At 48.2% G+C, this 25,697-nt stretch overlaps 1 protein-coding gene across 4 annotated transcripts in view; it reads right to left on the reverse strand.

The window, feature by feature from the left end:
* The window catches only part of KMT2E (lysine methyltransferase 2E (inactive)), a 2,077,373-nt gene that overhangs the window by 1,076,910 nt on the left and 974,766 nt on the right, over window positions 1-25,697 (reverse strand). For all 4 annotated transcript variants that reach the window (XM_085654164.1, XM_085654162.1, XM_085654163.1 and 1 more), the window contains exon 12: window positions 7,540-7,657. In XM_085654164.1, coding sequence (XP_085510290.1) covers window positions 7,540-7,657 — 118 coding nt within the window. The remainder of the gene's footprint in view (window positions 1-7,539; window positions 7,658-25,697) is intronic.

The raw sequence follows: 25,697 nt of genomic DNA on the forward strand, positions 1-25,697 counted from the left end.
AGGGGCCAACGTAAGGACCCTGAGGGCATTCCAAGCCCACAGCACACAGACGGGCCAACCGAAACACTAGGCCCAACAAGAAAGGTGGGATGAACGCCTCCCATAAGACACCCCGCAACGAGTCGTTGAATAGCGGAGTCCGCGTGGGTGTTAAATAAAAGAATCCCATCAAAAGGCAGGTCAACAAGACGCTCCCGAATATTTTCAGGAAAGACGCTATTCCGCAACCAAGCATGGCGGCGGAGGGCCACAGAACTCGCCATAGCGCGGCCGAGAGAATCAGAGACCAGAGACATCCAAGGCCGAACGGAGAATAAATGCAGCTAAGTCCCGACCATCCAGCACATGGTGCCGCAGAGCAGCATGGGCACCTTCGTGGGAGGTGCGAGACAGAAGGGACTCCGCGGAATCCCATAGGTTGGAGGTAGCCCTGGCCAACACACAAAGTGTGTTGAGCGCGCGCAGAGAAGCACTAGTGTAAGTGAAAATGTTACGCCCCCGGGAGTCCAACCACCGGGTCTCCCGTGACGGAGGGAGCAACACTGAAGGCAAGGAAGGAAAAGCAGTCTGCAGGACAGGGCCCTAGGCAGATGGGTGGGAAAAAAGGCAGACTGGATCATGCGGGGCAGAACGGTGGAGGAGCGGCTGAGGCACCGGGTCCCCCGTAGCAGGACGCCCCCAGGCCCGCAGAAGAGAGTTGTGGAGCGAAGCTTCAAATCGAAGAAGCGGCTCCCCTCCACCAGAGCCCTGGTGGAGAATCTCCAACAAGTGGTCCGTTGGGAGTGGAGCGACCAGGTTGCCCATCTGCAAAATGCCGGTGGCCGTGGAGATGGCCCGGACAAAGGCTACACTCGCCTCCGAAGGGCGTCGTGGGGGAGAGAGCAACTCTTCGTGGGCGAAGGCAGCAAACTAAGCCGCCCGTCCCCGCGCCCTGCTTGAGGAAGAAACGGCCAGCCCCTGTGGGATGGAAGACCCATGGACGCATGAGGGGTCTCCGGAGAAGGTGGAGAAGCCAGCGGGGCAACCAACTCCAAGGTGCGGAAGAGCGGGTTCAGGAGCCGTGGACCCGGAGACGGCGTAGAACCCGCCCTGGAAGCTGCCGGGGAAAAGGCAACGATGCGGCGTCCAGTCTCCGGTGAAGAGGAGACAAGGAGACGACAATCCTCCAGAGAGGAAGGGACATCCGGAGAAGAGTCGACGATCCGACGTTGGGAAGGCACTGGGGAGTCTGCCATGGGCACCGGTGTGCCCTCGATCGGCGCCGAAGTGTCCACCAGGGGGGGCCGAGTCGACCTCCACCACCACGTGCCTCATAGGAGAAAGGGACGGGGTCAGAGCTGAAGCAGCCATTGAACGGTGCCGAAAAGGCACCGGCTCGACCTCCGACGAGGCAGCTGCCTGCGCAGAGGACCGAGAGGGACTCGGGGAGGTGCCCCGGGTCCCGGCCTCCACCCGCGGAGTCACCAGGGCCAGGGAGGAAAGCCGTCAGCGCCAGAAAGGCGTCGGCTCGGCCTCCTGTAAGACAGCCGCCTGCCCAGAGGACCGAGGGGAACGAGCCGTGAGTCCCGGTGACCTCATGCGACACCACAGGGAACCCCGCGGGGTTTTGCGGCAAGGGGGGGACGCTGTGGGTCGAAGAGGGGAACCCCGTAGGGCTGCACCTCGACAACACCACACCTCCACAACCTGAAGCTGAACTCGTCGGTGCCGGGGGTGAAGCAGTCGGCGAGTCCGCAGAAGGCGCGTGCATGGCGAGGGATCCGCGGACGTCTCAGGGAGAGGAGGGGGGCCCAAAGAAGCTTGCAGAGCCGTAGCGTAGGCCTTCATTTGGGCCCTTGTCGCCCTAATGCCAGCAAACGGCGGATAGGGTGGCGACGGCGCACGTCCTGAGAGGAACCCGCGCCCTCTGCAGAATGAGGACAGGGCCTCGGTGGCAAGCTGCTGGACTTACCGACAGGCGAGCGACGCCCATGGAGCCTCGGTGAAGGACGATGCCGCTGCCGGAATCGCCGGCTTCTGGACCCTTCCGAGGTAGGAGACGGACGCTGTGACGAGACCGATCTGGTCAAGCGGGACGAGAGCAATTTCATCAGGCGCTCCCGCCGGGACTTCGGCTTGAGATGCTGACTAGCGTCGCAGTCCGTAGAATCATGGTGCTCGCCCAAACACCACATACAAATAGGGTGAGGGTCAGTCGCCGACATCTGAGGCGTACAAGAAGCACACGTCTTGAAACCCGAAGGCATTGCACACTGTTCCCAATGCAAAGGCGTTAAAAGAGGCCTGAAAACAGGTCACGGGAACTCACTCCGGATCCGCGTTGCACGCGGAAAAGAAGGAAACTGACGTCAGCGCGCCGGGGTGGGACTTATGTGACCTCGCTGACGTCACGTCCGCGGACGACGTCAGGGCGGAGTCACGTAGTTCCGCCCCCCCGGCGCGCAGAGATTCCGTATCCAGTCTCATGTCTGGGGATCATTCTACGTTAAGGAATCTGTGGCTTAGTAGTCTCTATCAGATAATCTGATAGAGACTTCTAGTTGCAGATTCCTCCCCTTTGAATAGACACCCAAATAATACCTCACTGGAGAAGGGTCTGCAAATACGATCAAACCAAAAAGTCCTGAAGCACCAAACGGGCAAAGTGCCAGTCGCAATAGACCTAACTGCCCAGGCAGTAATATTTTGTGAACGTGTGTAGGGATGCCGAAGTTGCTGCCTGACTGGTATACAGGAGAGGAACATCATGTGCTAACACAGTGATCGCAGCCTTGGCTCTGATAGAGTGAGCCTGAAAGCTCTCAGAGGGCTGTTTCTTAGCCAATGCATAGCACATTTGAATGCACAAGGCATTCCATAGTAGGATGGTTCTTTTCTGTACAGCTTTCCCTTTCTTTGCTCCCACCTAACCCACAAACACTTGATAGTCTACCCAGAACTCTAGTGCGGTCAAGGTAGAACAGAAATGCTCTTTTGGATTCAGAGGAACAGTTTGTCTGGGTAAAAGTTTGTATAAGGAAGATGTGCCAAGAGTGCTTGTAGTCCGCTGGCCCTCTTAGCCAATGTTATGGCCAATAAACAGGCAGTTTTGATGGAGAAAGGTAAGTAAGGACCAGGTTAGGTCCCACTGAGGCGTGACAAAGGGCTTAGATGGAAACATATGCTGCAGGCCTTTAAAGGACCAAGCCACAACAGATGACTTAAAAAGAGAAGGTTGGTCTGGCAACTGTAAAAATGCTGAGACTGGTAACCCTTAACTGTTCTCAAAGCAGAGTCCTGATGGGCCAAAGACAGTGCATACAAAAGAGAGATGAAAATAGGGGGTTGACAATGCATAAGGCACACCACGATACAAACTTTTGCCAACAGCAGGTGTATACTGTTTTGGTGGAGAGCTGCCTGGCTGCCAGAAGAACGTCACAGACTTTGGGAGGAAGGTCGAAAGCTGTCAACTGTTGCCGCTCAATCTCCACGAATGGAGATGGAGGGTACGCAGGTTGGGGTGCAGAACATTTCCCTCTTGCTGCGAAAGAAGAACCTTGCGAAGAGGCAGCCTGACCGGAGGACCGAAGGTCATGCTCAACAGTTCGGGATACCAGACTCTCTGTGCCCAATCCGAGCCACAAGAATGACTTGGGCCTGGTCGCTCCTTATCTTCTTGAGAGCTTTGGGCAGGAGTGGTAATGGCGGAAAGGCAAACGTCGTTCGTGATCTGCTAGTCATCTTCAGCTGAGTTTGTCCACCATGGCGGTTAGTGAGCCCGCCAGGTGTCGAACCACCATGGAAATGCCCCGACGTTCCAGCCATGTCCAGAGGCACTGAGCCTCTTGACACAGGGTCCACGATCCTAACCCACCCTGCTTGTTGGAGTACCACATGGCAGTGCTGTTGTCCATTAACACCTGCACCAGCCTTCCCTTGATCAAAGGGGGACAGGTTTTTATTGTCAAGCGGATCGCCCAGCTTCAACAGGTTTAGGTGAAGCATGGACTCCGCCAGAGACCACGGCATTCTGATCTCCACTTTTCCCAGATGGTCACCCCAGCCCAGAAGTGATACATCTGTCATTACAGTCAACTCTGGCTGGGGAATGGAGAGGGGTCTACCACTGACCCAGTCACGGTTTGCTTGGCACCAATGCAGGTCCATTGCATTTCCCTTTGAGTTTTGGACCATGTGGGAGAACTTCCCCTGATGGCTCCCCTATTGGGCCTTCAGGTCCCACTGCTGAGCCCTGATCGCCAGTGGGCATGTTTCACCAGCAAAATGCAAGAGGCCATGAGGCCCCACAGCTTCAGAGTCAGTCTCACCAAAATCTAGGATAGAGGCTGAAACATCAGTATCATAGCCTGAATATCCTGGACTCAGTGCTCAGGAGGATAGGCCAGGAACTATGCGATGTCCAGAACAGCTCTGATGAAAGGGAGTGTTTGAGAGGGAGCTAGATGTGACTTCGCCATGTTGATAGTGAACCCCAAAAAGTGCAGGAGGTTCGCTGTGGTCTGAAGGTGGGCGACGCCTGTCTAGGATGAGCCTGCCTTTAACAATCAGTCATTGAGGTAGGGGAAGATTGAAATCCCTGTCCTCTGCAGATGAGCTGCAACCACTGCCATCACGTTGCTTCAACAGCCAAGGGGCGCCGGTAAGGCTGAAGGGAAGCAGAGCAAACTGAATGTGTTTGTGGACCACAATGAACCGCACATAGTGCCTGTGGGCTGGCAGGACGAGGATGTGGAAATACGTACCCTGCAAGTCTAACACTACCATCCAGTCTCCCGGATCCAGGGCAGCCAAATCTTGGATGAGCTTGACTATTTTTTACTTTCTCCTTCTTCAAGAAGGGGTTGAGAAGGCGCTGATTTAGGATAGGACGAAGTCCTCAGTCCTTCTTTGGCATCAGAAAGTAGCAGGAGTAGCAATCACAACCTACTTTTAATACAGGCACATTCTCTGTATGACTCTGTATGGTCCTCTGTCGGTCGATCATAAGTGGGTGGGATGTGTGAAGGGGTTGTCACAAAGGGGAGGGAGTTGCTCCTTTGGACTATCTGTAGTACCCAACAGCCTGATGTTACTGACCACCTGTGGGGGACGTGATGGGAGTATTCTGCCTACCACTGAATGCCCGTGATGGTCTGAGGGCATACTGAAGAGGCTTGGAGGCAGCAGCCTCCAGAGGGATGGTGGTCAGACCAGACAACTGTCTGGCATGGTCTGTGGGACCTGCACGCTCAGCCACAAAAAAGGTTGGAAAGCCTGCTGGCCATGGTGGCTGGGAGGGTATCGCTACAGTTGGAAACCCCATCCATAGCCACGAAAGGGGCGTAAGGCGAATTGGGGTTGGTGAGGGTTCCCGGACAAGCCCAAGGACCTGGCTGTAGCTCTGCTGTCGTTGAAGTGCTCCATTGCTGAATCTACCTTGTCTCCAAATAGACGAGAGCCATCAGAGCGCAAGTCCATGAGGGAAGCCTGAACATCTCCTGAAAAAAAGCAGATGTTCTCAGCCAGACGTGATGCTGCAAGTCCACCAACCATGAAATTTCTCTACTTAGCAAGTTGGTTGTGTCAAGTCCACATGTGATGGAGAAATTTGCTATATCTCTCCCGGCAACAACTGCCTGAGAGAGTGTGGCCTTGGACTCCCCCGGGACAATAGGCAACACTTGCGCAACTGAATACCATAGTGTTTGGGAATGAAACAACAATAGAAAAACGATGTTCACCAATTGCAGTGCCAGGCTGGTGGAAGAGAACATTATGAAGGTGTCCAGCCTCTTGGGTTCCCTATCCGGTGGAGTAGTAGCAGACATACCAGGGTGAATGCAGGATGAGGAGGCTTGGACCCCCAACCTCTACAGGGTGGGGTGCTAGTTAAGCAAACTAGGATCCCCTGGAGCGGGGCAATGGCGGCAGGCAATCGTTGTATTCACAGGGGCCCATGTGCAGGGCTACGACTAGACCCCAAGTAGAACATCTGTAAGGATTTCATTAAATAAGAGTAAGGGTTCTGAGGAGGTAACTCCTGGCTGAGGCCCCCTAGTCAAAATGTTAGCCTTGACTGCCACTGAGGGTCAGTTAAGTTCCAGAACATCAGCCACTCTGTGCACCACCATAGCAAAAGAGGCACCCTCCTCCAGAACCACAGGAGGAGGAGAAAATAGGCTACTGTCAAGTGAAGTGTCCACCCCACTGGCCTCACCCAGTTCCTCATACCGATTGTCCTCCTCAACTGGGTCTTCTCCATAAGGGTCCATAGACCGCTCCCAAACGTCGCCCTCTCCAGGCCGCTGCGGGGAGGATGTCTCGGTCGACATTGGACGCAGTGTCAGATGACACCCATCCGGCTGTGTGTCGGAGGGGGTATGACAATGGGAATGGGGCCGGCGGGCCGGGAGCAAGTGCCGAGAAAGGTCTAAGTCTTTCCGGCGGCTCCGAATTTGGATCCAGTGAGGAATCCTTGAGGTCCGACTGGTACAGAGGGCGAACCCACCAGCATGGTTCCAGTAGGGGGCCCTCCCCGCTATGGGGCCCGAAGGCACTGCAGACAGGCCAGGACACCCAAAAATGAGGCACTTGGCATCATAAACTTCTTTAGCTGTGAGGAGGTTGCTCCAGCAGTGGGAAAATCGGGGAAGCAAAGAGCAAGCCCAGAATCAGACTCCCCCCGTCCCCCCCCCCCGTCCCCCCCACTGACTCGCGGAGCCTGGAGTGGCGACACTCCCTCATCTTGTTGGAGGACTTCGTAGGGCGAGGGTGAAGTCAAACAATGTTCTGACTTTTTCAGCTTGATGTTTTTGTGGGACTTACCCGACTTCCCTGATGACTGTTATTAGGAAGGTCGGGAGAGGCCCTGCAAACGGTGCCCGGACCTTCCACGGGAACGGGACCTCGAGCATCACGGGGTCAACCAACGTTTTGCAGCGAGGAGCTTGAGGGATCGCTTCCTCAGTGCTTTTGGGTGCATGGCGCGGCAGTCCTCACACACCTTGGAGTCACGGCACAGTTCCAGGCACCACAAAGAAACAAAGTGGTGGTCTGTCACCGACATTTGCCTGTGACAGGCCCCACATGGCTTGAAACTAGCCTGTTTCTTGGGTGATATCCCTGCAGCAGGAGATGAAATCTCAGAAAAAAGGTCAACAAAAAGTCAAAAAGGCCAGTCAGGGGTGGCTGAATACAGATTAGAGATATCTGGTGCAGAAAGGAAAGTAACTGATGTCAACGCACTGAGGTGGCGCCTCTATAGGTACTGCACATGTCACTTACAGCGCCGACGACACCAATGACTGGAAGCCGAACAACGCCAAATACCGGCACGCAGGTGTACTGCTCGAAAATCATCCGCATACTTAATTGAGATGAAAAATTGAAGAATGAGGGTGTGCTAGATTAACACTTCTACAACAGTTGGTTGCTTATGTCTATGGATTAAAAAATAAACTACTTGACTGAAGTAATTAATAGAGCTCTATGTAATGCAAAAAGAAATATAATACGTTCACGCGTTTAAACTAATATAATCTTGGGTTTAAAACGTACCTCACAATTAGGGGTGCAGGAGCGTCTGATGAATCGGGCTTCATTTCCAAAGCTTCTTGCATCAACACACATTTCCAGTCCATGAAATTTAGAATAGAACAAAACAAAAGGATATGGCCTAAAAACAATAAATAGTTAGTGATAGTAATATGTGGCATGGAAGCTTGTATGCATGCTTTTAAACTAGTTCTAATCAGATAACTTGCATGGAAAAATGATACATCCAAGTTTAGCTAAGGATCAGGGGTAAGAAAAAGATACTTACTTTGAGGGTTATATGGGAGTGCCACAGTCTTAGTCATCAGAAAACTAATGTCACCCACGTGTAGAAGTTATATGAAAAGGACATGGAGACTACAGCAATCAATAAAGCAATCCAAAAGACATGTAAAAGTTCCAGAGAGTTAGTGTCCTTCCCATTACAACATGGTACCTATGGGCAACCTGTAGTTTCCTTTCCCAATCCAGGATGGTAGAGGGCAGTTCTTTCAGGATAAGGTGGGGATGGACAGTATATAACCTTGTGCTATCTATAACACTTTGCTTGGCAATTGTGCATTTGGTTTCTCCACTATCGTAACAATTTGCATACGGCTATCCTTCCGTGTGCACCTTTATTGTTTTATTGTTCCGTTTTAGTTCCCCTTTGGTGACTATCTGCTAATCTTTCTGCAACTAACCTCCAGCAACCTGCTGCTACCAATCTTATTCACAAGCACTTGGTGTGCTTTCGTCACCATTTCCACTGAGTCTGCCATAGGAGTTTACTCATGCTGTGAGCGACACCTCTAACACAAACTATAATGGTGAGTAGAATAAATAGCGCATTATAGTAAGTACTCCTAGACATCCTGTTATCAATGTAACATATGTGGTGAACGAGTACAGAGAATGTTGGTGTCCTCTGAAGTTTGCAGGGTCATTGCAATTTTTCTCCTTTCGCTGCCCTTCTCTCCGGTTTACTCCTTAGCCTTTTGCAGAGCACTAGTTTACAATTAAGTACTTGTGGTAAGGATCAAGAGGAAGCACATGATTGGCATTGGCACTCATGTTACAAACTCCTAGCACTTACTTGTAAGGAAAATGCTACTTACCAGCAATGTTCCCACTAATAGTTTTCCTTTGTGTGCGGCGGTGCAAGGTCCCTGTGCGCTGCAACCAAGGCTATGTGCGCCATCCAACTGAACATGCAAGCAAATGCTGCGCTCAGCAATATAAATCTATGGCAATTCCCACTTCAAACTTCAGTTTGCAACAAGAGCGAAAATAGGTGTATTACACATATAAAGCTCTATATAATAGGGTCTTGAGACCGTTTTGGAACATAAATTAATACCCTTGGGAGACCTATTGCATTACAAATGCTTGTTTTAAATATGGCATCTGCTTTGGCTCAGGACAGCAGCATGGAAAGGCTGTTTCTTTATCTTTATCTCATCACAGGGAAATTGAAGAAGCATACACCATAGCAAGTAATTATTAAAAGTAAGTAGTTAAAAAAAAAAATAAAAAAAAGTAAGTAGTTAAAAGCATGAACTGAGAAACAGTCAGTCACATAACAAGAGCGACAGAGCGTACTATGGATGAAATGTAAACTGCAATAAATAAATAAATGTTGTGTACAATATATGAATTTCTGCATTGTGCCCCAAAATGCTGCTGCTGATAGTTTAAAAAAAAGTTTTATATAGCACAAACTTGGTGTGCTTTACATGAGCACCAGTAATACACATTCATTTTTTTTTACATATGGGGGTGGGGGGATTAAATGATTTGCCCAGAGTGCACACTTCGGCAACATTTTTCCTTGGAGGCTAACACTGCCTTTGGTTATTATAGAGGCATTTCAGAAGCTTTTCTGGAGACTTTTAAAATACAATAATATTTTTTAAGAATCACTACTGTACCCAAAACGCTTTTACTCAACTGTTTGCAGGAACTGTCCCAGGACTGAATCTAGGATCCAGTCTTGTGGTAAGAAAAGTAATCCAAAAAGTAATCTATTGAAATTTACTAGAAGTTCCCATTGAGCTCAATGTATAATTGTGTTTGAAATTGTGTTGCCTATTGCAACAACTGTATCTATTGCATCCAAAGTCTATTGCCTATTCAAAAGTATTTATCTAAAGCCTCTCAATCTGAGAAAGTATATTTTGATACCTATTGTTGGTTCTAAAATAAAACAACTACATATTTTTATACAAAAAACATTAGCCTAGAGTTCAGTTCTTGAGTGTGTGAGACCATTTGCTGACTGAGTGTGTACAACAAATGCTTTACACTGTCCTCTGATATTGCCTTACTGCTCGACCAAGCTACCACTTTGGAGAGTAAGGTTATATCTAACTTTAGCCTCTGCCAAACCTCTGGGAACTGTGGACTCTGTACACACTGTACCTATTTGGGAACAGTATATACAGAGCCACTTTCCTACAGGAGCACAAAAAAATAAAATTGATGCAAGCCTGGATTCGAGCTTGGCTCCCCTGTTCCAAAGGCAGAAGCACTGGCATTATTCCATACCGTCTTGGCAGATCTGACCAGCCCCCTGACACTAACAAAGCAAGCAGAAGCTGTGAGCTCTGTAATGTGCAGCATATCCAGCCCTGCCAAGTACCACGCATCAGGTGTTAGACTAACGTATTTCAGTGTGGTGGTCCGCATCACCGCACTGAGATGCATTGTCACGCATGATAGCGCCTACTCAGCTTTCCAGCCGAAGCGCTGCTTAAGTACCAGTGACTGGTAATTTGGTTTCAGTTAACAACACATTGCTGCGACAGGTTTGCGGCTTGGGGGCTGGTTCAGGCAACTCGCTCTGGCCAGTCAGGGCTGCCTACAATGTGTTTCAGTCTCTCTGCGGCTAAAGTCAGTGACGTGACATCGAGACTTAATTTGGCCAGTCAACAGCCAAGGCCCGGTAGGCACGCAGATTCAGTTTGTACAGCCGGTAGCCCTCGCGGCCCCCAGAAGATCATTAGGACCTGCACGGCCGCTGAAGGAGAGTCGCATTGCAGCCATGAATGCAGTCGGAGTGAGACCGCCAGCGCTGCTCACATAGCTGCCAAGGTTTCAAATAGCTTATATGTGACTTTGTTTTATAATTTCAGGGTAATTATGAGTGACATTCAATGACTATGAGTGACACTTTCTCGCAAGCAAAATTCAAGCTATGAAGATGAGGGAAACATAAATATCAGAAATGGCACCCATTTGAGCAATGAGAAACGCTAAAAAGATCTTAAAACTGATGCAAAGCACCAACAATGGAAGGGCACTAACAGGAATCTCATAGCTGTAAAGTTTTAATTTGCTTAGGTGTGACATTTGCATGGTTTTAGTGTACTTATGAATGACATTCTGCTGACACAAGTGACACTTCCCTGGCAGTAAAACTAGGCAATGAAGTCCCAATAAAAAGGTAACTATCCCAAATTACCAACTTCTGAGCAATGAGAAGCACCCATTCAAAGTAGCCTGAACCAACCCAGTACATCCTAACTCCACTGACAGCATCAGGTCTTTCAGCACCAGAAACAGCTAGTCCAACCCAGGGTTCAAACCCTACACAATTCCAGCACGTCTGTCTCGGCTCAATGCACTGTGACCCTTTACATCGTTCAGAGCCAGCCCATCCAATTTAAAGCAATTCCAGACACATTCACCAAAACCAGTGTGGCCCTGCCAGGTTTATTCTAGCCCCATTAACCCCAAACAGAACCAGTCTGGTCCTGTCCAGCCCCATTCCCAGCCTGATCATTCCAGCCCTGCGCAGTTCTGTTCAAACGCCATAATATTCACACAACCCAGCTAGATCAAGCCATTCTAGCTACATGTACTTCCATCAGAACCAGCCAATAGGGTTGCTAACAGCGTGGTCTGTTCTTTTATCGGCCTGACCAGTATATTAATGTCCAAGCATAAAGGTTTTAAATCCCTTAAAGCCTGTATTTTTCCCTCATATCAGTGCATATTTAAAACTTAAAACATAAGAGTAAAGCACTTTAAAATGTATTCCATAGCTGTTTTAATGGTCCGTGGCTGATAAAGTAAACAAATAAAGCAACGCAGTATTAAAAATGAATACGGACTATCTTGTATGACCTCCATCTTATCATGTGTGGGTCTACAAAGAATTTAAAAACATAATTTACTGGGAAAGCTGGGGAGGCTACTGGCCTATCCCACTCCACCAATACACATTCACAGCACAACTCACCACTGACAAGTGCTGCCCAGTGTCTTACTGCCAGGATGGGAGCCAGGGGGTCTTCATTGGGCAGAGCGTGGCTGAGGGGACAGGCGGTGCTCTGCAGTGATGATTGCAGCGTGCATAACCTGTCTTGCTTCGGCCTGTAGGGCAATTCCTCACTGCTACAGATTCTGGCAGCACTTTTAAACGCCTCTTTTCATACGGCCAGCATGGACTTTCAAGGACATTGGTGCAGGAATGGAAAGAGGACATATGCTGCTGCTTTCGAATTGCTCAGCAAGCATACAACATGTGATGCTCTAATCATGCCCAATAGACTGCAGCCCCGCCATTCAACACCTATTTCCTGGGAATGCTTAAATTCTTGTGGCAGCAGCTGGCATGTAACGAAGCGGGGGAAAGAGCCGTCCATACATATATAAACCAAGCTTGCTGAAGGCAGCAGCGAAGTGTTATAGGCCCTTCCTTTTCTGAGGCAGTTGCAGAGTTGAGGGTCAGTGCGTGCACACCCGGAGAACAGGGTAGGGGGTCTCAAGTTCTGAGCACCAGTGTCCAAGCGCATAGTGGCTCAGAAAAGGGCATCTTCCGCACCACTGCAGCTAAGTGTGCAAGGGTGCCGGAGACAGCAGCTTGTCTTTACAAAGTCAGAGAATACTGGGATACTTGGGCTCAGCTTCTGATCTCAGAAGCCGCGTCATGATCAGACTCTTTAACATCAGCAGCCCAATTGACACAGTGAACCTTACTCCGGTCTAAGATTTCTAACGTACCCGTAACAGCTGCTCTTCTGTCTGGGTCTTCAAACGTGCCGCCACTGTTCATAGCACTTCACCAAGAAAGTGACAGTTTTACCACCGGTCCGCATCATGTCGTTAAGCAAATCGGTTTGAGGAAAGGACACTTGGTGACCTGCGTGCTTTGCAAGCGTGTGTGCGCGCTGGTGAAAGGCCCGCGCATGTTAGAGGGAACTATGCTTACCAGTATGCCTCTGTACTTGGCATGTAGAGCTGTAGAATCACATGCTTTTGCATAGATCGCCATCTAGTGTTGGGCCTGGATGTTTGCACTTTGTTTTTCTTCGAAGAAGTCTTTCCAGTCACGAGGTAGGTGACTCCTCTCTTAGGTGATAGTTCGCATGAGTATCGACTCCATTGTTACACTGTTTTGCCGCAGCGGGTGATAATGGAGTCAGAAAGAGTAGTTAGAAGGAGATGTCCATGAATATATGTATCTAAGTAAGATGTAACTGCAACAGGTATAGGTACCCCGGGTGGCGGGTGGGCGCATATGATTCTACAGCTCTACATGCCAAGAACAGATGCATACTGGTAAGTAGCATTTTCCGTTCGAGGCATATGAGCTGTATCACCTTTAAGGCCTTGTGTTTTGGCGATAGGTTCCTCAACGAGAAAGGGCCAAGATTTCAGTGCCCCCTTCTCACCGCATATAGACCTGCTTGGAACCTGAGGTCATTGGGCACGGAGAAGATGATTGTGCCTAAGGTGCGAAAGGTTCGGGCAGGAGGCAGTTCCTTTGGCTTCCTTGCGGCTAAGGCCTGGAATGACCTATCTGTGGATTTAAGGATTTGCCCATCAGAGAATTTGTTCCGGAACAAACTAAAATCCTGGCTCTTCCAGCACCCCACGGGTGGCCGAAAGTAGGCCTCTTACTTCTTAGGGCCAAAGGCTAGGGGGAGGGGGTGGGCCCGGGCCAGTTGCTGTGGTTTTAATCATGTTCTAGCGCGGGGACACTCCATTGGAGTAACCAGGCGCTCTACAAGCTTAATAATAATAATAATAATAATAGATCATATGCTTTTGCATAGACTATACAGCAGTTATCTCCCAAAACGGTGGCTAACTTGTAGCTGTTGCAGTAGTCTGGAATAGTGTTTGTAAAACTGCCTGGTCTACTCTAGCCTGTTGTGCTGCTAACACATCCACAGAGTAATGTTTTGTGAATGTGTGAGGGGTAGGCCATGCTGCAGCTTTGCATATGTCGTCTATGGGTATATTCCCTAGGAATGCCATAGAAGCCACCAGTTTACGTGTAGAGTGTGCTCTAGGGGGAACTGGTAATGTTCGTTTAGCCTTTGCATAGCAAATTTGAATACACTTAACAATCCACATTGCCCTTGTGTGGTGGAGCAAAGGCTACAAAAAGTTGATTAGTGTTACGGAAAGGTTTTGTCCTTTCAATGTAATACAGCAATGCTCGTTTGACATCTAGTGTGTGTAGAGTACGTTCTGCCACTGAATCTGGTTGAGGGAAGAAAACAGGTAACTCAACTGATTGATTAAGACAGAAATTACTTTTTGAAGGAATTTAGGGTTGTTCCGTAGAACCACTTTGTTTTGGTGCATCTGCAAAAAAGGTTCTTCTATGGTTAATACCTGGATCTCACTGACTCTTCTAAGTGATGTGATAGCAACCAGAAAAGCCACTTTCCAGGTAAGAAATTGCAGTTCACATCTGTGCAATGGTTCAAAGGGTGGACCCATCAGCCTGGTGAGAATATTGAGATTCCACACTGGGGCAGGTGGATGTCTTGGTGGAATAACACTTTTGAGTCCCTCCATAAATGCTTTAATGACAGGTATTCTAAAAAGAGACAGATGCTGCCTATTTTGGAGGTATGCAGTTATGGCAGCAAAATGTAAGCGGACGGATGTGTATGCTAAATTGGACCGTTGTAGATGTAACAAATAGCATATAATGTTTTGTACCGAAGCTTTAAGCGGGTTGATGTGGTGGTTGTTACAGTAAATCACAAACTGCTTCCACTTGGCTGCAAAGCAGGCTCTTGTGGTAGGACGCCTAGCTTCCCTGATGATATTCATACAGTCTGGCGGTAGAATTAGATAGCCAAACTCTAGGACTTCAGGTGCCAGATCACTAGATTGAGTTGACTGGGATCTGGGTGTCTTATCTCACCATGGCTCTGTATGAGGAGACTGGGAGAAACACGTAGTTTTTGATGAGGAACTTCTGAGAGTTCCAATAGGGTTGAGAACCATGGCTGACGTGCCCATGTGGGAGCAACAGAATTAGTGTCTGGGACGTTTTTTTGAGTTTCCGAACCACTAATGGAATGAGTGGGAAAGGCGGAAAAGCATAAGCAAATATCCCTGACCAATTCATCGATAGTGCATTGCCTTTGGACAATGGGTGAGGAAACCTGGACGTGAAGTTTGGGCATTTTGCACTAAGATGCGTGACGAACAGGTCTATGTTTGGGGAAACCCCACATTTGGAAGAATGAGAGGGGGACTTGAGGATGTATTTCCCATTCATGGATCTGTTGTGTCTGTCGATTTAACAGATCTGCCATCTGTTTGTCCACTCCTGGGAGGTGTTCTGAAAGAAGATAGGTTTTGAGATGAATGGACCATCTCCAGATTTCCGGTGCTAGCTGGGACAGTTGGAGGGAGTGTCCCGCCCCCCCCCCTTTTTTTAATGTAGTACATGGCTGTCATGTTGTCTATACGAATTAGAACAGTTTTGCGTACTAGCTGAACTTGACACGCTCTCAGAGCCAGAAAAATCACCAGGAGCTCTAGGTGATTGATGTGAAGCTGTTTCTGTTGGGGGCTGCACATGCCTTGAATTGTGTGGTTTTGGAGATGTGCTCCCCAACCTGTTAGTGATGCGTCTGTTGTCAGTACTTTCTGTGGAACCGGGTCGCTGAAAGGGCCGCCCTTTTAACAGGTTTTGTGTGTTCCACCACTGCAGAGAGCGATGCGTGTGGCTGTCTACCAACACTAGATCTGATAACTGACCCAGAGTCTGGTTCCATTGACGTGCTAAGCATTCTTTTAGAGGACGCATCTGAAGTCTTGCGTAGGGAACTATGAAAATGCAAGACGCCATCATTCCTAGTAATTGCATGAACACTCGAGCTGGTAAGGAGTGTTGAGGCTGAAACTGAGACAGTACATTCTGAAACGTCCTGAGTCTGGCTGGATTTGGATATGCTACAGCTTTGTGTGTGTCTATGGTAGCTCCTAGGTAGTCTTGAGACACTGAGGGTTGGAGATGGGATTTGGCCTGGTTTATTGTGAACCCTAGTTGGTGAAGGAGTTGCCCAGTTTTCTCTGTGTGTCGCAGGCAACTGTTGTGTGATCTGTCCTTTATAAACCAGTCGTCTAAGTAGGGGAAGACGTGAACCTGTTGTCTTCTCAGGTGGGCTGTGACTACTGAACACAAAAACGGACTCTGGGGGTCTAGTAGCAAAACAGCACGAAAATGATGAGCAAGAAGGAGCCAAAGTGCACTAAACCAATGCTAACCATGAGCAGAGCATGGATAACCATCAATAGTGCTCAGCAAATCGAGCAAATAGTGAGAGAAAGATGACTCTCATGATCATTAATCTCATTTGGTAATCCAACTGTTGGCAGAGATATATCCCTTGATCATGGGGATTGTCTCGCAAGTTAGAAGCTCTATTGCTCGAGCTGGCTAGTAAAAATTGGCCAGCAGCACACAAGGTGTGAAGGGTACAGAGATAGGAAAAGATCCTATGAAGTGCAGTGCAAAAAAGAAGATTGGTGAAAGCTAAAAAAGGTTATGTAGGAGGGATAATTCTCAATATTCCAAACAGTCTACACACCTTGATTAAAAGAGTGTAACAAGGTTATAGCAGTGTTGACGAATAACTGCTATGTTAAGGTCAACATGTTTCAGCCAGCAGGGTTGACCTGCCTCCGGCTTTCGTCAGGACCTATGTTGCACAAACACCAGCTACTGCAGAAAGACACATTGATAAGTGTGAAAATGTGACTAACATATATAAGGTTGAGAAAGGAGAAAAATACAACCTTCAGTAATCTAAATCCTCTAGATCAAAGGGTGTAGTCATCACCTAAAAAATAAAACAATTAATGCACCGTGTGCAGCCATCCAAATCAAACAAAAACGTGCTGTAAATTAAGGCAAGAGTCATACTTCGCATTAATAATAAAGCAAGAAAGCATTGCTTACCCCACGTAATCTGGGATTGTACCTCACCTACCCGGGCACCATGCTCATGTGTAAGGGGCCCCGCTCTATATCGAGGGTGAAAAAAATCACAACAAAAACAACATATTTATTGAGTTTTGCACTTATTTACTGTTTGTTATGATTTTGAGTATTTTATAATTTTTTTAGTATTTAAGATTATTATAAAAGAGATCAGTTAAAAGTACTATCAATTAATCTGAGTTCGAGAGAAGTTTTCTCCTATTCTGTAGTGTGATACTGGTTGAACATCCAGGATCGTGGTACATCAATTCTTATCTATCAAGCAGAACTTCCCACCCTACGCCCGATGCATCGACGTCGCGTCTACCGAGAACTACAGACTAGCGTCATCCTTGATGGGAACTGTAGTTTAAGGTGTCGGCATTTGTGAAATGTTACTGGACTTTTGTATATATATGTATATGTGAGGCGCTACCTCCACAGCTGAACAGTATCTAGCAAGTAAATAACAAATAGTGGCTGTAACTATTTGTCAAACACGAGCAAAGCAAAAACTCACAATTCGCTCATTGGAACCGTAGTTCTCGGTAGACGCGACGTCGATGCATCGGCGTGTCATCTGTAGGGGCGGGTCCTTAAGCAGCAATCAGATTCAGCTGTGTTGGACAGTCCTTTTTAAACGCCCGTGCCATGTCCGTCGCTGCCTCCCCTCCAGCTCGTTTTAGCCTCGGGGCAACGACGGACAGGTAAGCGCTGTAGTTTGGGTAGAACTTAAGTCTAAAATACATGTTGCTCTCGGGTAGTGCTGAAACGTGTTTTGCTAAAACGTGGAGCTCTGTACTACGGGCATCACGAGTCCGCATACACCTTACAGTCAGGGTTTGGTGACTGTTATCAGAGCACGACCGTCTTCTCTTTTTCGACACCCAATTTTTAAACTTTGATTGAAGTACACCTGGCGATTCCGAGTGGGCGTAGGGTGGGAAGTTCTGCTTGATAGATAAGAATTGATGTAACACGATCCTGGATGTTCAACCAGTATCACACTACAGAATAGGAGAAAACTTCTCTCGAACTCAGATTAATTGATAGTACTTTTAACTGATCTCTTTTATAATAATCTTAAATACTAAAAAAATTATAAAATACTCAAAATCATAACAAACAGTAAATAAGTGCAAAACTCAATAAATATGTTGTTTTTGTTGTGATTTTTTTCACCCTCGATATAGAGCGGGGCCCCTTACACATGAGCATGGTGCCCGGGTAGGTGAGGTACAATCCCAGATTACGTGGGGTAAGCAATGCTTTCTTGCTTTATTATTAATGCGAAGTATGACTCTTGCCTTAATTTACAGCACGTTTTTGTTTGATTTGGATGGCTGCACACGGTGCATTAATTGTTTTATTTTTTAGGTGATGACTACACCCTTTGATCTAGAGGATTTAGATTACTGAAGGTTGTATTTTTCTCCTTTCTCAACCTTATATATGTTAGTCACATTTTCACACTTATCAATGTGTCTTTCTGCAGTAGCTGGTGTTTGTGCAACATAGGTCCTGACGAAAGCCGGAGGCAGGTCAACCCTGCTGGCTGAAACATGTTGACCTTAACATAGCAGTTATTCGTCAACACTGCTATAACCTTGTTACACTCTTTTAATCAAGGTGTGTAGACTGTTTGGAATATTGAGAATTATCCCTCCTACATAACCTTTTTTAGCTTTCACCAATCTTCTTTTTTGCACTGCACTTCATAGGATCTTTTCCTATCTCTGTACCCTTCACACCTTGTGTGCTGCTGGCCAATTTTTACTAGCCAGCTCGAGCAATAGAGCTTCTAACTTGCGAGACAATCCCCATGATCAAGGGATATATCTCTGCCAACAGTTGGATTACCAAATGAGATTAATGATCATGAGAGTCATCTTTCTCTCACTATTTGCTCGATTTGCTGAGCACTATTGATGGTTATCCATGCTCTGCTCATGGTTAGCGTTGGTTTAGTGCACTTTGGCTCCTTCTTGCTCATCATTTTCGTGCTGGTTTGCTACTAGACCCCCAGATTCCGTTTTTGTGTTCAGTTTAGTATTAGGGGATTGGAACTTGGGCAGGTCTATAAATATTGTTTTCCCTTAGACCCACTGTTCACCAGATGTATTGATGGGCTGTGACTACTGCCAAGCATTTTGTGAAAACCCGGGGAGCAGTTGTGACTACGAAGGGTAGGACTTTGAATTGATAATGTTGGCCTTCTACCACAGGGCAGGGTGTATTGGTATATGGAAATAAGCGTCCTTTAGATCCAGAGTGGCTAGAAAGTCGCCTTGCTGAAGGAGAGGAAGTACTTGCTGGAGTGTTACCATGTGAAAATCGTCCAACTGGATGTACAGATTGAGATCTCTGAGGTCTAATATGGGTCTGAGAGAGCCGTCCTTTTTGGGAATTAGGTAGTATAGGGAGTACACTCCTGTTCCTTGATATTGTAAAGGGACTGGTTCCATTGCACCTTTTTGCAATAAATAAAGAACTTCTTGCTTTAGAAGTGTAAGATGTTCTTGTGACATGAGGTGAGACCTTGGAAGAATATTGGGTGGAGTGCTTGTAAGTTCCAGGCAATAACTAGATTGGATAATTTGTAGAACCCATTTGTCGGATGTAATCGTATTCCAAATGGGTAGAAATTGTGAGAGACGTCCTCCGACAGGAGTGGAATGATCGGGGTATGGAAAATAAGTCATTGTTTGTTGTTGTTGACGGGGGAGGTGCGTGTAGAATTACCTCTGCCTCTTCCCCTGCCATTATTCCCTCTATAGCCTACTCGAAGATAACCTCTTGAAGAAGTCGACTGATTGTTGCCCTTGTAAGAGGAGGAGGCATTGTCCGTAGAGATGTTTTTGGAGCCGCCCATGAAGATTGAGTGACGAAAGGAACCTCTGTTGGAAGGTGGCTGCAAGGTCCCCATGGACTTAGCAACTTCTGTGTCTTTTTTCATCTTTTCCAAAGACGAATCAACAGCTGGACCAAAGAGATGTTGTGCATCAAAAGGTTGATTAAGGATAGAAGCTTGCACCTCAGGTATAAACCCAGAAATTCTTAACCAAGTAGGTCTGCGAAGCAGTATGCTAGTGTTCATTGCCCGAGCCGCGTTAACATTTGATAGAGGTATTGGTTATTAATTTACCCTCTTGAATAAGGTCACTGGCATTAGCTTTATGCTCATCAGGAAGGAACTCAATGAGCTTTTGGAGTTAATCATAATAAGCCCTATCATATCTTGCCAGTAATGCCTGGGCATTGGCAATGCGCCAATTATTAGCCACTTGTGATGCTATCCGTTTACTGGAAGCATCCAATAATTTGGACTCCCTATCCGGAGGCGGGGCATCCCCTGTGGTTTGGGAGTTAGCCCTCTTACGAGCATTAGAAACGACCAAAGTGTCTAAAGGTAACTGTCCTTTGATGTAGTCTGGGTCATTAGGTGCAGCCCGGTATTTCTTCTCTTCCCTGGGAGTGAGGATCCTAGCTTTAACAGGGTCTTGAAAGATATTGTCAGTATGTTTTAGCAGGGCCGTTTAACATTGGTAAGGTTTGTGTAGCCCTTTGAGATGAACTAAGGGTCTCTAATATAAAATCCTTTTCTAGACTCTCCTTATGGAGCTCTACCCCATGGTATTCTGCAGCTCTATAGATGAGCTCAATGTACCCAATATTATCATCTGGAGGGGAAGGTCTAGATGGATACAAATCAGGGTAATTATCAGGTTGAGGGACATTATAATGATCCCATGGATCAGGATCCTGTGGGACATCTTGTGGTGCATAGTCATCCAAATGATCATCATCATGCCCTGTATCGTGTGGGTCAGGTGATGGTGGTGTAGGGGACTGTGTAGGTGAAAGAAGAGGGTCTTCAGAAATGTAAGGAGTAGTCAATAGTCACATTTTTTTCTAAAGAATGTGGTAGTCCTCTGATAAGCCCATTTTCCTCTTTTCCGGAAGTTTGGCATGAATGTGTCCAGTTTCCGGGTGGAGTGCAATTTCTTTCTGCTTCGGATCCGGTGGATTTTTAGTCACTGTACCTTCTTTAGACGTCGGTCTCAGCGTCGAGAGTTTAGGCTCCGAAGGTTTCGGCTCCGAAGTTTTAGCTTTCCGCAACGGCGGAAAGGATACCCGGAGGTGTTTCGGTTTCGACGCCGAAGGTTTCGTGTGGGCACCAGCGTGGAGACGGGTCAAGACCGAGCCGGAAGGCTGCTGTTTGTGCTTCGACACCGAGCCCGAAGGCAGGGTGCTCGAAACTTTTTCTCGGTGCCGACCTTGGCCCGAAGGCAGATGAGGGACCGAAGCCTTTTTCTTGTAAAGGAGATGACAGGGAAATGAAGGCTCTTTACTCACGATCCGTTGTGCCGGTGTCAGGTCTTCGGCATCAGAGTCAGCATCCTCCATCTCGTTTTTCTGCGCTTGTGATTCTTCTTGATTGGACTCTTCTGCGAGGAGGTCCAGCACAGGGCCGCTATGCTGGTACATTTTGTGATGTTGAGCCCGGCGATCACGGAGGGTTTTCTTCGACCGAAACGACTAGCACGTGTCGCAGTCTTTCTCGTCATGTTCCGGGGATAGGCAAAGATTGCACACTTTGTGCAAGTCAGTGCGCGGGAACTTAGCGCGACACCTTGGACATAACTTGAATAGAGTCTGTCCATCAACTGAGACCGATCCCAGCGCGAGTATGTCCAACAGCCTTCCCCCGAATGTTCAGATCGAAGGTTTTCAAGAGTAAACGATACGCGTAGAGTGGGTAACGCGGTTGATTAACAATACCGTCAAGGGTAGTGGATTGCGTGTCGAAGGGGGCCTGAAGAACGGTGCCGAACCGGAGCGCAACAATTCACATCCGAAACCGATGGCAGAAAAAAACAATCTAACAATGGAGTCGATGCCCATGCGCACTATCACCTATAGGAGGAGTCACCTACCTCGTAACTGGAAAAACTTCTTCGAAGAAAAAACAAAGTGCAAACATCCGGGCCCAACACTAGATGGCGATCTATGCAAAAGCATATGATCTACAGCTCATATGCCTCAATACTACAGTTCTCCAACTTTGATATCTTTCATAGATTCTTCTGCTTGAATATTCAAAGAAGCCCTCCGCAGACCCGATGGACCTCAAGAACTTCAGGGCCATCTCACTGCTTCCTTTCACAGCCAAGGTCATCAAAAAGGCCATCAACACCCAGCTAGCACACTTCATCGAAGCCAACAACATCCTAGAGACCTCTCAATCTGGATTCCGCAGAAACCACAGCACCGAGACCGTTATCCTCGCAGCCACAGATGACATCCGCGCCCTCCTCGACCAAGGCCAAATGGCAGCCCTCATCCTCCTGGAGGTGCCAGTAGCATTCTACACCGTCTCCCACCGCACATTAGCCACCAGACTTCAGGACACCAGAATCCAAGGAAATCCCTAAACTAAATACGCTCATTCCTCGCGGGCAGAACACGGAGAATAAGACCCCTGCCCTTCCTCTCAGAACCAACAGACACCAAATGCGGAGTACCCCCAAGGATCCTCCCTCAGTCCCACCCTCTTCAACGTCTACATTGCCCCCTTCGCAACCATCGTCGGAAACCACAGGCTCAACATCGTCCCCTACGCCAATGACACCCAGCTCATTCTCTCCCTCACCAAGGAACCTGACATCACCAGGCACAACTTCCAAGAAGGGATGAAAGCCGTCGCAACCTGGATGGGGAACAGCTGCCTGAAACTCAACTAGGAGAAAACAGAAGTCATGCTGGGCTGCATTCCCTCCGCATGGGACGACACCTGTTGGCCTCCCGCCCATGGAAACCCACCCAGCCCGACGGACAAGCACGCAACCTCGGAATCATACTCGACTCATCACTCAAAACGAATCGTCTCCTAAGCATGCTTCAACAGCCTTCGCATACTACGCAAGTGGATCCCCCTGACTCTAGGAAGATGATCACCCATGCACTCATCACCAGCAGACTAGACTACAGCAAGGCCCTCTATGCCAGAATCAACAAAAAACTCCTCCACAAACTCAAGACCATCAAGAACGCCGCAGCCAGACTAATCCCTGACATCCCTAGGCACAACCACATCTCCCAACACATCCGCGACCTCCACTGGCTCCCCATCGAAAAAAGAATAACAGTCAAGCTGCTCACGCAAGCCTTCAAGACCCTCCACAATACCCCAATACCTCAACAACCGCTCCAGACACACCACAAGAGAAACCTCCGCTCAGCCGACCTCTAACCTAGTCACCGTCCCACGCTTCTTTTTTATTTTTTTTATTTTATTTTTTACTGACATCACTCATTGGCGTACATAGTTTCGCAAGGCATGCTGCAGCACATCTTATCCCACATCCCTGAGGTTGGGTATCAATGCACGCGAACATGCCCTGCATGAAGTACAGCAGATATTGCAGCATTGTACATCAGTTCTATAGCGATTTTCCCCTCTGGGAATCATAGTTTTCTTATTTACCGTAACTGTAAAAACAGAAAAAAAGGAAACATCCCCCCTAGCCCCCCTTCCCTCCCCCTTTCCGAACCAATAGAGGTATCTAGTCACTACTCCTCCCGTAATTCCTACTTTAGTATGCTGCCTAGCTATAAGAACCGTACATTGATGTCGCACCATCTCAGTGTCTTCCATTGTAGCTCATAATTTGCCAGTAATTAGCCGTCCTATCATCCCCGTCTTCCAGCCCCAGGCTACTCCGCAGGTGAGCCAACTCGTCATTCCCCACACCACTACGCACTTTTGAAGCCTATCTATGACACCGCTTGGGAAACTGCTGCCTCCGCTCCCTTGCCACTGGCCGCCCCCCCCCTCAGCTGCTGTAGCCAAGCTGTCCCTTTTAAGGTAATCCGCGTATAGCCCCCAAAAATCTTTTGGCCTGCTCCGCGGTGATAACAATTCACTAAAAGTTTCTGATTGCGTGCAACAGTATAACACGTCTCTGTCCCACTGTGCCAGAGTCGGCAATGGTCCTCGCATCCAGCATATTGCCACCCTGCGTTTTGCTAACAGCAGCCCCATGTCCACAATCCTACGTACCGCCCTCGGCAAACCCCTGGAGTATCCCAGGAGTGCAAGTTTAGGGTCAGGGGTGAGTTCCAGTTCCACTATGTTTCCAATCTTCTGAAAGATAGCTTCCCAGAATTTAAAGATGCCCGGACAGTCCCAAGCCAAGTGATAGAAGCCCGCCACTGGGTGTCTACATCTGTCGCATGACGCCTCATCCCTCAGGCCGTACCTATGTAGCCTCTCCGGGGTGTAATAAACTCTGTTGATGTACTTAAAGTGGATAAGCCTGTGCTTGCCATGCAGTGATATCCGGCGCGTAGCCACGCAGCAATACGACCACATGGCGTCATCTATAGCACTATCTAGGTCTATTTGCTATGCCAGTCTGGCCTTAGTGTATTGCTGAGATCTTTGTGACATTGCAATGCTATACAATTTGGATATCAGCTTGCAGGGACTTTTTTGCTTAATGAGATAAGTTAACTCCAAAATCTCTGGGGGCTCAGCCATATCGTCCCCTAGTTGCTGCCTCCATGCTCCCCTCACCCTATGGAATTGGAAGCCTTGCAGCTGGGTAGGGGCCTCGGCCGCAGCAGCAACCTCGTCCCAAGTCTTAGCAGTGCCCCCGTCAAACAGCTCACCCATCTTGTGAATACCTAGTTCCCGCAGGGCCCACACCACTCCTGGATCCCGGCAAGGAGGCAGCCACACCGCCCAGTCTATAGGCATTATCGGCAAGTATAACAATGCCCCCGCCGTTTGTTGCAAAATACAGTGCCAAGCGTGCCTAGTCGAATTTAGGGAGTCTAAAAAAACCCCCTTCGGTCTGCTGGTTTGCAAATTATCGCTGGGAGAGGTAAAGGGTCAGCAAACAACCTCTCTGGCCTAAGATATGGGACCGACTCCTCACCGTTCATCCAGCTGTGCGCTTGTGCGCCCACCGTCCCACGCTTCTTCAGGACCAGAGCGGGTGGAAGGTCCATCCCCTACCTAGCTGCCAAGACCTGGAACGACCACCCCTTTCACCTCAGGCAAGCCGGACAGTGCACCAATTCAGGAAAGACCTCAAGACCAGGGTTTTTGAGTGACCCCAACTGAGCCGCACCCCCTTCACCCACTCTATCGCCTTGAAACCCTAACGGGTGAGTAGCGCGCTTTTCAAAACCCTGATTGATTGAGCATAGTCCCTCCCAAGGCGGATGCCCCTTTAACACACTGCATGGGTGGGCCTCTGAATCACCCAGATCACAAGGGTTGTAACTTTATTTCCTGGAACATAGCAGGGCTGGCGAGAAAGTTTGATGACCCAGAATGGGTGCTCTTTCTAAGAGGGTTCGATGTGATCTGTCTCCAGGAGACATGGGCCACTGAAAATAGATATCATCTGGAGGGATATAAAACCTTCTTCGTGCCAGCCACTCCATTCATCGCAGGAGGAGCCAAGGTGGGTATGGTCAGTTTTGTCTCTCTAACAGTCCAAGGCAGCTCTGCTATGTTGCCCCATAACTCTCCTACCTTGTAGGTGTTGCTGTTATCTAGTGGAATGAGCAAGCTACTGCTTTTAAATTTCTATAAGGCGGTAGCCAGCCCATTGGAAGCATGTAATATTACACAGTTGGGCTCCTTCCTGAGAAATACGCTCGAGAGCAAGCAGGTCTATTCTAATGTCATTATTGTGGGAGATTTTAATATCATATATGTGGGGATCCTAAGTTGGGGGGGGGCAAAGAAATGGGATGTGCTTGTAATTCCGGGCTGCACACGGAACACATCCTTCAGGGCTTCCTACTTAATAGTATTCTGTATGAGTTCGACCTAACGTCCACTATGAACAAGCTACCACCAGACAAAATAGATTTTTCCCCCACCTTCACCAGGAGAGGGTGCGAGTCCTTTATTGATTTTATC

Source organism: Triturus cristatus, chromosome 4_1 (genome assembly GCF_964204655.1).
Source record: "Triturus cristatus chromosome 4_1, aTriCri1.1, whole genome shotgun sequence".
Classification (NCBI taxonomy): Eukaryota; Metazoa; Chordata; class Amphibia; order Caudata; family Salamandridae; genus Triturus; species Triturus cristatus.